At 45.5% G+C, this 13,609-nt stretch overlaps 1 protein-coding gene and 1 long non-coding RNA gene across 3 annotated transcripts in view; one reads left to right on the top strand and one right to left on the bottom strand.

The window, feature by feature from the left end:
- Positions 1–13,609, top strand: part of LOC149435902 (uncharacterized) — a 400,776-nt gene that overhangs the window by 339,574 nt on the left and 47,593 nt on the right. The gene's annotated exons all lie outside the window — the stretch shown is intronic.
- LOC149435901 (nuclear factor of activated T-cells, cytoplasmic 2-like) overlaps positions 6,212–13,609 on the bottom strand; it is a 133,582-nt gene continuing 126,184 nt past the window's right edge. For both annotated transcript variants that reach the window (XM_089662264.1, XM_089662263.1), the window contains exon 10: positions 6,212–12,042. In XM_089662264.1, coding sequence (XP_089518390.1) covers positions 11,987–12,042 — 56 coding nt within the window. In that variant the 3' untranslated portion in view covers positions 6,212–11,986. The remainder of the gene's footprint in view (positions 12,043–13,609) is intronic.

Raw genomic sequence — 13,609 nt, 5'->3', positions numbered from 1 at the left:
GCTGACCCCAATCCTCAGTCAGTGCACATTGAGGATACACCAATGACCCTAGCTGAGGGCTGAACACAGTCTTGTAGCGGGCTGTAGTTTGGAGGCCCCTGTTCTAGGTTATAGGGTGTGTCAGGGGCTGTGTGAATCACAAGACTGGCTGAGCAGAACTACAATCTATATGTATACATTATAGGAAGGTTTGGCTTTAATGGATAACTTCTGTGTATTATTTCCAGCAAGAAGCAGCCGATGTCCATAATCACTCACAGAGTTCATTCACAAAATCGCTGTCATCTCTGCTCAGCACTCAGCTGGTTGCCAGGTGACAGGGAAGCATGGCTCCGGAGTCCGGGGCCCAACGCTACATCTGCTGCCCTAAGCACAGCCTCAGCTTCCAGCGGTTTCCTTGACATTTCTGCCTTGTGAGTGTCTACAGCTGGACACCACCCGGACACAGCGAGTATTGACTCACCCCGCGCTCTGTCACAATGAATCTCTGTCTACATACACAAATAGACTCAGCCTGTTTGCTTGCAACTCCATCCACGCAAGGGGTCTCTGAGCAACCAATAAATATGTTTGCAGGGGAGGAATGTGATGAAAATGAGGTTAATACGTTCCCGGCTATATATAAGTGTCGGTATCAGTCCCCTCATGAATATGGAGGCCTGTGAAGCCGCTGCGGATGTGCCGGGTCAGGCCGGAGTCACATATCTGTACATTGTGTCCTTCCTAGATAGGAGGAAGTGCAGAGCTCCTCAATGGGGGCATGAAATGGCCCTGGGGGGTCCTATTATGTGATAAAAATCAGAGGGCTTTCACTAAAACAAACCTGCCACCTGGTAAGGAAGACTGTGGGCACATTGTAGAAGTCACTGGCAACTATTACAGTATGCTTGGGCTGTGCCGGAATACACTCTGTGGAGGTCCCTAGGCAGTGGACATCTTGGGGCCCCTCTGGCAGGTTTCTGCTGCACGCTCTAGTGGGATACCATTGAACTAAGTAGTGTGCGCGTCGGCCGCTAGATGGAGATGACCATCCCTACTGTACATTACAAGTACATAGGTTTTACCAAAATGTTTTACAAACTAACAGCAGAAAGAAGAAGAGACAAACTGTAATGTGACCCCGACGTCTCTGGTGTGTGGACTTGTTGGTGGGTACGTTACATTCAGACGAGGCTTTCATGGAAAGTTTTCCTTTCTTTGAGTTGAGTTACTTTTTCTATCTTTTCCAAACACTTTAGGAAAACTTCATTGTAATTTCCTATCAAGATCAACTCATTATTGTTTTGATCCGTTGTCATGGGGCCCTTAGGCCGGGGCCTACTCTGTCTATTTGGTAATCCAGCACTAAGTTTGGGTAGGATGGTAAAGGGTTGGAACACCCAGCCTGTGTCCCCGCTGGGTAGATTCCTCCTCCTGTTTGTCTTGGTGACTATCATCAATGAGAGATCACAGATTTAGAAACATTACTGGAACAGGAAGGAAAATCCTCCAATGGGGACTCCAGAGGATCAGTATGACATCCAGGCAATTAGATGACAACAAGCTAAGGGAGGGTTTCATAACCTTTGTGAGGAAGTGACGGGAAATCCCCCCAACTTTACACAGATGACAAACAAAAAAACTGACCATTTCCTACTCCAATGAAAAATACATGTTGGCTGTAAGTGCAATTTAAAGGTGATCGCCTGTAAAAAGTGGAAATTAAAGTTGAACTCCGGGATCTAAATCCATCATCGTGTCTTGAATCTCGATAATTTTTGTGTATTTCTTCCAGATCTGCACAGTAATCTAGCGTGAGACTTCCTGGAATAAAGACCGCTCACTGCTGCTCTCTCTGTGCAGGGGGACTGGTCTGGTCTCCTCCCCCTCCTTTAATTTTCTGTAGTGGGTGGAGCCTGGTGAGACCCTCCCACCACTCTGTTCTCTTACCTTGTGCATGCTGATGCTCGGTTTGAATTTCAACAAGTTGTCTTCGCTACGTCTAGATGCCTAAATGCATTGAGTTGCTGTCATGTGATTGGCTGATTAGCGAATTGTATTACCAAGCAATTGAACAGGTGAACCTAGTAAAGTGGCCAGTGAGTGTATCCTGTGTATGTAAATACTGTGTATGTATATATATATATCCTGAGTGCATGTGCTTTCTTGTTCCTCCGGAGGGCAGTACTGCACCAGAAGCCATATGAAGTGTTGTGTAGATGGATGAAGTCTCCCTCCCATAATAACAGAAGTGATAACTAATCCTGGGGATTCCAGTTTACTCATATTGTGCTGCACAAATAAAGGGAAAATTTGGTTGCTGTGGGCAACACAGGCAGTTCTTCCTTCAGACACTTTCATCCAGTAGAGACCAGTCAGTTTCCAGAAATGATTATAACTCCATGATGGTAAACGTTGTCTCCATTGAAATAAATGCCGGGCAGCGGAAAGCTGATAGCGATTGTGTGCATCTCTCTGTCTATAGCAGTCCCACCAGTGACGTCATACGGACAGTATAGATGAGATGGCTGGCATGCTGTCAGTGGCCTGCAGGTGGGGCTATGGATAGTATTTTGCTGGATTGAGAGACCTTCTATCCAAGGCAATAGGCTTTGTTTCGAGATGGGATTAGATGAACTCCAGAGGATCAGCATGACATCCAGGCAACCAGCATTTAAAGGTGGAGCTGAGTCATGGCTGCCTCTGTGTTTCTGTCAGCACAGGCCTCCTATAAATCACAAATACAATCTCCCATTTACAGTATATAACTTTCTACCCTTCCAGCAGTAATGGAAATGCCTTCACACTCGAGTCTGGTCACATGAAGAGAGCCAAGGCATTGGCCAATGGTCTCTGCTGAAGGATCTGGGGAGATGGTCTCCTGTAATCAGTATTTGGACTGGTATTGAACAGACAATAGTCAATAAAAGGATTCTTTGTCTGATCTTTTATTACTGGGGAGGTGGGTTGTTGGGTGACCCACACTGGACAATACTGTCCTGCAGCCAAAAATGGGAGGATAGCCAATGGTGAGCGGTGACCGATCACATCTGACCGTCTTTATTCTATGATCCGGAGGGCAGGTCTGTTATAACCACTTCACATATGAGCCAACAAGCTGTGCGATTTTTTTCTGGGGGTGAGATGTGTGTGGGACAGTTCTGTAAATGTTATTGTTTATAACTTGAGCAGAGCTAAATGTGAATTACCTTCATTCTATGTGAAGACGGTGCTGGAAAATTATCTCCGACATCAAACAGTGCGTGTATAGTGGAAACAGTGACAGAGCAGTGCAGGTGGGCAGAGCAAACTATCCCAGATCATCGACTTCTGTTTATTCACCTGTTGGTCAGGAATGATCCCGTCTTCTGTAGAGAACTAAACTGCCCATACACTGGGCCACCCGAGACATCTCCTTCTTGGTACTAGTGACCACAGCGATGCTGATCTAATAGATCCATGTGGTTTAGGTCAGGCCAACTTTCTTAATATAGGGGCCCTCAACTGCAGCCCCTGACACCACCAAAGGGCCACAGATATTGTTCTGAGACTATAATGATACAAACACCTGTCAGAGTCTGCAGACATATGACCGGACGTGATCAGAGACTGCAGATGTACTACAGGAGATGATCAGAGACTGCAGATGTACTACAGGAGATGATAATACACTACAGGCATAGTACAGGAAATGGTCAGAGACTGCAGACATACTATAGGAGATGGTCAGAGACTGCGAACATAGTACAGGAGATGGCCAGAGACTGCAGACAGACTACAAGAGATGTTCAGAGACTGCAGACAGACTACAAGAGATGTTCAGAGACTGCAGACAGACTACAGGACATGATCAGTGACTGCAGACAGACTACAGGACATGATCAGTGACTGCAGACAGACTACAGGACATGATCAGTGACTGCAGACAGACTACAGGACATGATCAGTGACTGCAGACAGACTACAGGACATGATCAGTGACTGCAGACAGACTACAGGAGACAGAGACTGCAGATGTACTACATGATACTAAGTGATAAGATCACTGCTATTACAGCCCCTTTACAAATCAGTGCTTCCACATTTTCCCTTCCTATATCCATTTAACCACTAAAAGCCATAGAATTCTCCTTCACTGGCCTAAGTAATCAGATAGGTAAGGAAAACAAAGGCTACAGCAAGGAGAGATTGGGACCGTTCCGTGGGACGCCGACACGTGCTGGGAGCGTGCAGGGTGTGTGCTCTTAGCACGTTTCTTTACAACTAAGGGTGGTCTGACAACTCATGGGGCCCCCGGACAATAGGGGATCATGGGGCCCCTGTGCCCTTGCCCACACTCAAACAACTCCCAAAAAAAGACTATGAAAGGTACCAGGGGCATCTCATGGGGCCCCCTACTGACCCTGGGCCCTCGGGCAGTGCCCGAGTGTCCGAATGGTCAGTCCGCCCCTGCAAATGACACACAAATATGCGGCCGCTTGGAGTCAAGGCCCAGCTGCTGAGGGGCCGCATTTTTGCATACACTCAGCGTGAAGAGGTTAAGCCGGGGCTCGACAAATCCCAGCCACCAGGTCGCCATGGTGACTAGAAATTGCGCCCTGGCGCCTGGGCTTTTGTCAGCCGTCCGCTGTCAGGCATTGGGATGCCTCTTCTCTGATCCAGGGATTTCAAATCCCTGCGGCTTAAACTTCTATGCGTACCTTTCAATGTATGGACAAGAGGCATATTAATCAGTCAGCACTGTCACATGGACGATGCTGACCAATCAGAATGTGTCTAGCCTGTCCTGTCAGCGCTGGGAGGAGAGAGAGCTGTGGAGATTTCAAATACCCAGACTGGTGAAGCTGCATCTTGGTGCCTGACAGCGGGGGATCACAGGACAGGGGGGGTTTATGACACTTTCAATGTGTCATCCTGGCCCGCACACATAGCAAGCTAGATTTATTTTTTTTTCTCTTTCCTTTTTTTTGTTCTATCTTTCTTTCTGACACGCAGTTCTGGGTGCCTGGGCAGCCAATTTACAAAACTGGCTCCTAACCTTTTTAGGTGGCTCCAAGATTGGAAGCAAATTTGTCAAGCCTTGCTTCATGGATCCACTGTAGTTGTGTTCCCTCAGGTTACAATGGAGAAGGATTGGAAGTACAGGCCAGCCACAACTGTTATTTGTAAGATGGCTACCATCCTTGGCTACCTGGAATTCGTCTGGCCTGTATTTATAAGCAGCGTTTCTGACACCTTTACCGAAGAGATCGATAGATATCACACAGCCAGGTTTTAGCTCCATCCGTGGACTGATGGAAGTGGTCAGCTCGCTCCGTATTGACACAGATGGTGCTTCCTGCATTACTGTCAGTTGTGGTGATTCAGATATTATGGAGTCAATAGGTGAACACACCAATGTGTCATTCATAAATCTGAGTGCAGATAAAATGCAAACACCAGACTGAAACATTTCCCAGATAGATCCCGTTCCTTTCATCTGGAAGGATAGTAGTCACCTCACCATGTGTGATCAGTATTGGGAGATAGGGGAACATCTGATGAAAACACAACATCTCCAACATTAGTAAGCAGAGGAATGATAGAACAGAAACTTGTACCAACAACTCAGTTCTGTCCATGATACGTCTTTGGTTTGCTTGGACCTTGAAGAAGGGGGTAGCACCCCTAAAGCTTGGAAGTTAGAGCTGATAAAAAGTATCCTGGACAGAACATAACTGTTTGTGTTGCAATGCACTAATATGGCTAAGAGCCACCTAAACCTTGTACTGGAATACAGAAGACCCGTGACCTGTCCATATGAGAGATCCTGGCCACCTGTCTGTCATGTAGATTGAATGGCTTCCATACTCCATGAGTCCAGATATCTTCTAATCTTCCCAACACCTACCTGTCTGCAGTCCTGCAGGATTTTCACTGTGTGGCCGGCTGAAGGCCGCTTAACCTGTTCACTGGCCAGACTCAGCTTCTTCTGTGCTGATGATTCTCTATTCCTCGCTATACCCATCCACCCGTGGTATGTACAATTATTGGCCCCTCCACAGAAAGTAGTAGACTCTCCTGAGGTATAAATCCATATACACTGACATGTACAACATACTCAGCAAGAGCAATGTGCAAAGCCAAGTAACCCACAGCAACCAATCAGAATTCATCTTTCAGGGATCTTGTGCTGTATGGTGAATAGGGTTTACTTCTGGAGCGTGCAGAATAAAGGAGACAGACACGGGGATAGAGATACAGAATATAAAATGTATTTATGTAAAAAACATGCTATGTTACGTTTTGAGAACTTTTTTTCAAGCTGTATTGCAAGGCGGCGGAATATCATACAGGATGTTATAATGAGACATTGTACATTACAGACTGTTATTCATCTCATACAGACAGAAGGGGGGGAGGGGGGAAAGTGCAAACTGTTTATTATTGCCCCCTGTACATTGAAGGGAAGGTTCTTTGGTCCATATAGGTGTGCCGTGTGATGGAACAGATGACTGTCTGCGTCTGGCGGGACATCGGCAAACATTTACTATGAGAAAACATTGTGCTGTGTAACTTCATTTGGTCATTAAAGCACCATCCTTGAGGAGATATGTACAATGGTCAATAGCTCTGCTCCGAAGAGCTTACAATCTAAACACAGTATAAGGCATACATGATTGATCTATAATGTTACTGCACATAATGACTTGATGCTACATCTGTGTCAGGACATTTCAGGAGCCAGCTAAGGAGGTGTGTGAGAACAGAGGAAAGTATGGACTCCAGAGGGCTCACCTCCCTTCCTGGCCAGGACATTTTTTGCGATACGGCGCTGCGTTACTTTGACAATTGCGTGGTCATGCAACGCCCTATATAAATGAAATTTATGTCATTTGTTTTACCCACAAATAGAGCTTTCTTTTGGTGGTGTTTCATCAGCTCTGTGTTTTTTATTTTTTGTGCTATACACAAAAAAAACAAACGACAGTTTTGAAAAAAAAACAAAAAACAATATTTTTTACTTTTTGCTATAAAAAATATCCAGTAAAAAAATTTAAAGAATCTAATTTATTCATACATTTTTGGCCAAAATGTCTTTGCTAAAAAAAAATCCAAATACATGTAAATTAATTGGTTTACGCTAAAGTTATAGCGTCTACAAATGGTGGTATAGATACTGGAATTTTTATTTTTTTGTATACTAATAATGGCAGCGATCAGCGACTTATAGTGGGACTGCGGCGGGCATTCTGACACTGGGGGGACTGACTAACTGCCACTGACATCCCCAGTGACACTAATAGAGTGATCAGTGCTAATAAAAAGCACTGACACTGTACTAATGGCACTGGGCAGGAAGGGGTTAACATCTGGGGCGATCAAAGGGTTAACTGTGTGCTGTGTGTTTTACTAGGGTGACATGCTGTGCAGAGAGATACAAAGCAGCATGTCCTTCCTGACAACAGAGAGACCTGTGTTGTTTACACACAGGTCTCTCACCAGTCAGCCTTGTTGATGCTCACCGAGTGCAGGCGGGGACCCGGATATTGACATCTCCAGCAGCCACAAGCGGCGCATGCGCACCCTACCCGGAAATGCAAATCATGGATATATCCGTGATTTTGTGCAGCCGTGCTGCCCTGTAGCAGCAGTTCTGCTTTAGGGCAGAAGGTAACAGCCAGTATTTTATTATTATTTTGGGGGGGTTGTGGATGATGAAGCCCCCTAACAGGTGTTGATTATCGGCAGTAGAGAATTCCCCTTTGCTTCCTGTTCTGGTGACTATAAAGAGGAAGTGAGAGTGAACCTTTCCTCCGTCTATAAAAGATGTTTACTACTTTTACATTTTACTTTGTAATACACCAACTTAGAATGATTACATTGTATCCAATCATGACAGGTACACGTTATGTCATCAGTACCTATCTCCAAATAATGTGAGGATGAGAACATGCTATAAGCACATGTGTGATCTGTCTGATATTGCACACACACATATGTGACATGTACACAGGGTGTGGGTTGTGGCATTGTGTCAGGCGTGTTTCTTTGGTCAGTGTTCTCTGTACTTTGGTCTCTGTGTTGTCAGTGCTATGACGGGATGATGCGGCAATATCTGATGAGCGTACAATCCCTGAGTGTATGTTGTGCTTTCCTACAGGGAGGATCCCAATAACTCCCCTCTGGGGACACAAACCAATCCCTGTCTTCCAGTGGAATTCCATCCACGTTCTTTCTGGATTGGCAAAGAGAGGTGACTGGGAATTCTGAAATGATGCCAATAACTGACCTCTGGGGATAGAAATCATTCACTGGTCTTCCCTCACTTCCTGTCACGGTGACCACTGTCACAGGAAGTGACAAATCCGACATACATGGAAATCTCACAGTCCGTCTCTACAACATCCAAACTTACAATTTCAGTTAAAGTTGCAGTTTGAAAATGTTTACATGTATTTTGAAAGGTTTATTACATTTTTTTTGGTTAATTACCCATAATGCCCAGAGGAAATAGGAAGTACTTTCATTGCCAGCCGGTAACTGAAAGCATTACTAAATAGCTGTGAAAACACAATGTAACACATTGGGCAGTGCTGACATGTTTCAGGCACTGAGAGCTGTGGGTTAGGGTACAGGGGAAGGTTGGGCAGTGACCTAGGCAGCAATGGAGACCCCTTCTGGCTGTAGAGTGAAAAGTGAAGTCCATTTATATTTTGTCTGCTGATGCCATTTCAGTAAGGATAGTAGTGTTGCCCATGGTGACCAATGACTAGTCTTTATCTTCTCCAGGGGTTTCAAACTGGACCTCCAGCTGTTGTGAAACTACAAGTCCCATCATGCCTCTGCCATTGGGAGTCATGCTTGTAACTGTCCATCTTGCAATGCCTCATGGGACTTGTAGTTTGGCAACAGCTGAAGGGCCGCCAATTTGACACCCATGTGAGTCTAACTTGAACCTGTGACAGCTGTTTGTGAAGGGGGAAGACTATGAGTTGTGGGAAGAGAACCTGTCACCTCCTTTAGGTGTCACAATGGCAGCAGCAGATAGAGGAGAGGCTCATGTGCCTGTCAGAGAGCAGCGCACACACCACATTCCTGAGCCGCCTGCACCATGTGGTATTACGTAGATGGAAAATAGATGAGGGTCTGTGCAGGCAGCGGACAATGTGATGTGAGATTCTTTGGTACAATGGCAGGAAGGCACGCTGGTGAAAACAGTCACATTGTTGAGGAAAAACAGCTTCCTCGTGTGCAGACATGTCTGCCGTCCAGGCGGAGTGAGAACATCTCTCTCTCTGGGTAAACACATTAAGGCCTCACTGACAGCGGAGGGCGCACAGCCCAGTCCGCCTCCTGCAGCTAAAGAGGCCCTCCGCTACTAGGACCTCCCAGGACAATCAGTCAGATGCATCACCACTGATCCCTGACCTCTTCATTATCCATGTGGTATCTAAAGCCTAGTACACACCATGAGAAAATCCGACGAAAAATACCGCCTTTGGAGTGATAATCTGATAGTACAGCTTTCCAGAGCTGATCACAACAGTTCATGTGAAATTATCTGAAGGGACAAACAGACATTTCTAGTAGAGGAAGTCTCCTTACACCTTATCTGTGAGGAAGCTTCATCCAGAAACATGGATGTGTATAGAGTACAGTCTGGAGTCAGGTGAGGAGGAGGAAGGATTGGTGAAGACTGCTCTGATGTTGTCTATATGGTTCAGTAACCTGTATGGAATAGTGAAATGTTTGCTCTGGGACGGAGATAATGAGCAGAGCAGCAATGTGTATACAGCTCAATGGAGGACAGTCCCCCTCAGTGGTGCTGGGTGTTCAGGATGGAGATGATGCAGTGGGACCCCCATGTCCATCCTGTTTGGAATGTGAGACGTTCTGGGTTGGTGTTAATTGCTCCCCTCTAGTGATAGAATTATAGTGTGTGTGTGTGTGGGGGGGGGGGGGAGGGAATCCAGGGCCTTAGCAGCTGTGTACAATGTTCAGCTCTGTAAACTCTCAGCTGTCAGAACCCCTCAGGACAACTAAAGCGGAATGATGGGGGATACCCTTCCATGAAGGGAACAGATCAGAATGGGTGGGGGGGATTCGGACAGTCTCCTGATAAAATCATCCAATCAGGTTCTATATTGGATTCAGTCGCCTTTCTGTCAATGAAAGACAACTCTCTTAATTCTTCTAGTCTCGTAGAATCCACCTCCCTGTGTCTTCCACATATATATCACAGCACAGTGCCTCCAATGCACTGCACAGCTTAGAAGACTTTATACTTTTAATATTTTATTTGAAGACAGAAATTCATGTTCACATGGGCAGTGGATGCAGAGTTTGCTTCTTGGCCGCCATTTGGCCTTTGCTGCAAACACTCTCCCTGTGTGAACATTCCATGGGACAGTCCGGAGGGGGGAATGCTGACACAACATTCATGTGATTGCGGTCTGATGCCCCCGACCTGAATCTGCCATCGATTTGCCTCTGTTTTAGGGGTACTTCAACATCATATATGGAATTCATATTATAATATGGATCCCGGAAGATGAGAGGGTGCTGGGCAGCTGACAACGTGTTCCAATCAATGACTTCTTCTGCAGTTTGGCTCTGTGGTTTCTGCTAGTATTTGGTGGGAATGGCTGTAGAGGTGACGGTGATTGGAGTAGGACCCTCTAGTTGTAGGTCGGTGGTCTCTGTCTGTGACAATGAATCATAAGTCTCATACATAGGACAGTCAGAAACTTCTCTCCAGCTTCCACTGGTAATGTAAGGTTGGCTATTACAGATGGATGTGTTCTCTATCTTCCAATAAACAGGAGGTGAATGGTCTACCAATCGGTGTAATGTTAGAACCATGTCTCTGATTGGCCACTGCTGAACATCCCATAACCTGAACTAGATAAGGCTCCTTAGCTGAGTAAGTATAGGAGGGGAATAGGATGCAATGTAGGCTCTGCCCTAGTAATAAAGCGGTCCCTGGGACCTCCAATAAACTCTTATTTAAAGCATTATATACCACAGAAATATACAAAGGCCGGTTCTATATATATTTATAAAACAAGCAAATTAGTTAAATTCATATCATTCTAAACATTTGATTAGACACAATAAATAACATATTCTGCATTAAATATTTACAGTTGCTGTCAGAAGATCTCTTTGAGACCTCTACACAGAATTTAAAACAGGGATGGAGGGGGGCGCCTTTATATGGGGGAGGGGGATCGGGAGCATTGGGGCTGTACATACTCAGAGCGTATCGGTAGTCTGGGGGGAGGCCAGGCCTGCTCTGAAGAATCCCTGTTTTAAATGCCACAAATGTTCTATACAAAAGACAATAGAAATAAGTAAGTAAGTAAAATATACTGATGTGATTGTCTTGTACGGACACATTGGAGGATATTACTCAGGTAAAGGCAGGTAAGGTGCTGCATAGGGGGTGGGCAGTGGGGTTCGTGTATAATATCAGAGAACAGGAAAGGACTGCTTTAAGGTATTAAGGCATAATGCGGATCTATAATCTCACAACAAGCCAAGGAATGCGGAATGTTCTTTGACTACTAGTCAGTACAGGGCGGACAGTCGGGGGTTGGCAAGGCATGCTGGAACGTGCCAAGCTGTCCACCTGTGATACAGCAAGCATGGTATATCTGTATCCAGAAAGCAAGAAAGATTTGCCTTGAATGTCCTAGGCCAGCAAAGAGTGGATATTCAGTATATACTTGCATTTTCTAGCACTTCCCATGTGAAGTGGTGATTGTTCTGGCTCTCAGAAGTTTCAGATCATCCGTCAACGTTCAAAGGAGACGGCTGATGTATGGCGAATGCATGGATTTCCCTTGCTGGCCTCGGCCGATGCAATACATTTATTATGACAGGACAATGGTTCTTACAACTTTGATGTTTATAGAAGCGCGATATGTGGCGGAGTCGCAGAGGAAACAGAAGGTGGTGTGAAGGGTGTTGCAGGTTGAGGAGGAAGCCGTTCAATAAAAGATGTCTGCCAGGTCCTCTTCTTCTATGTTTGATTTCTAGCAGGCAAGCCAGAAAACTCCTTCCTGATAATTTCATTCACTGTGGACAAAAGAGAGCAGAAAATACAATGAATCCACATAAAGTAAACACAGAGAGATCTGGAGGATGAAAGGAAACGGAGGCAGGATTTTGTATTTATGTTTGACATGAGAATGGCTTTCCGCCTGCCATCAGAGCCCTATGGAGTGTACAGTGATCAATTCATTCCATTTCCTACCCATGAAATGGACGTGAGAGCCCAGCTACCCATCATGCTGATGTTCTGCTTTCAGGAAAGTCAGAAATACAGCATTTTGTCTGGAAAGCTAAGGAAGGAGAAAATCAGGGAATTAACGAAGGTTTCAGCACCATTATAAATATGATGGGCGCCACATTACCTATGTCAGGTCTCTGCACCACCCAATGTCTGCTCCAGAGTCAACATGAAACTGGCACAGGGTCTGCTTCTGATTACCCATCATTATAGAAAACTGCCACAGATCAGACCGGCATACAGGACGGAAACTATCAGCAGACAGACTGCTCACATCCCTCTCTCTGCACGTGCAGAGATTACACTATACAAGCAGAGCCTGCAGTGTTCACAGTCCTCTTCCTCCCTCCCGCACTCACATGAGCAGGAGGACAGGGACAGGCATGGAGCTGCAGCTGAACAACTCTGTGCTGTGTCTGTTACACACTCTGCATAGAACAGGGAGCAGATCACTCCTTATTCAAAGAGAGACTTGCACCCCTTCATTAATTAGAAGCAGGATCTGCTCCATCCATCTTTTCAGCTTACAGGAGTGGTGCATGCATACAACCTGCACCACTCTTTGTTAATTCGCCCATCTCTAGGGGCAGCAGTGAAGTATTTCCATTGTCTGCATTCTATACATTGTTATTATACAATATTCATGCAGTATATGCAGTTGTCTCAGTTTAAACAACTATAGATATTTAAAGTAGAACTAAAGACAAAGCTGTTTTTCTTCATTTTGGACAGTAAGGGAGGGTTCTAACCCATCATGTGTCATCTGTGTCCATTTGGGGTATTTCCCTTCACTTCCTGTTCCATAGCCAAAACAGGAAGTGAGAAGGAATCCTTCAAAATCAGGGTGTCACCAGTGGAAGATTTCCCCGCTATTCCTGTTCTGTGGAACTCCAAATTTGAGGTTTGTTTTTACTTTCAATGATAAGAATAACAGGACAGATAGAGAAGGTGAAGCTCCCTAACAGGCATAGATGACAATATACACCTCACAGGAGTTCTAATCCCTCTCCGCTCTTCCTGGAACAAGACCAAAAGTTATCCTTCAGTTATCATGGAAAGCAAACCTGTCTGTTAACCTTCCCTTGGTAGCAGCAGTGCGTAAAGTGAACCTTTCAGTTGGTTCCCCCAACATACACCCACCTTCGCTCACACCTTCACCGCTCTCTTCTATTAATATTCTATTAGTATGGGTGAGCATGTGATTCACTTCCCCTGTCACCTGTGTCAGTGCTGGTGCCCTATTATTGGCCCAGTACTATCACATGGGTCCAGGGAAGTAGTCCACAGTCCTGTGTGAACTCCAACAAGCAGATATGGAGCTTACACAAGGCTGCTTTCCCGGCTCTGGAGGTT

The sequence above is a fragment of the Staurois parvus genome, unplaced genomic scaffold (assembly GCF_062004578.1).
Source record: "Staurois parvus isolate SC_StPar_1 unplaced genomic scaffold, SC_StPar_1.0 ptg001451l, whole genome shotgun sequence".
Lineage (NCBI taxonomy): Eukaryota > Metazoa > Chordata > Amphibia > Anura > Ranidae > Staurois > Staurois parvus.
This window is presented reverse-complemented; position numbering and strand designations above follow the sequence as displayed.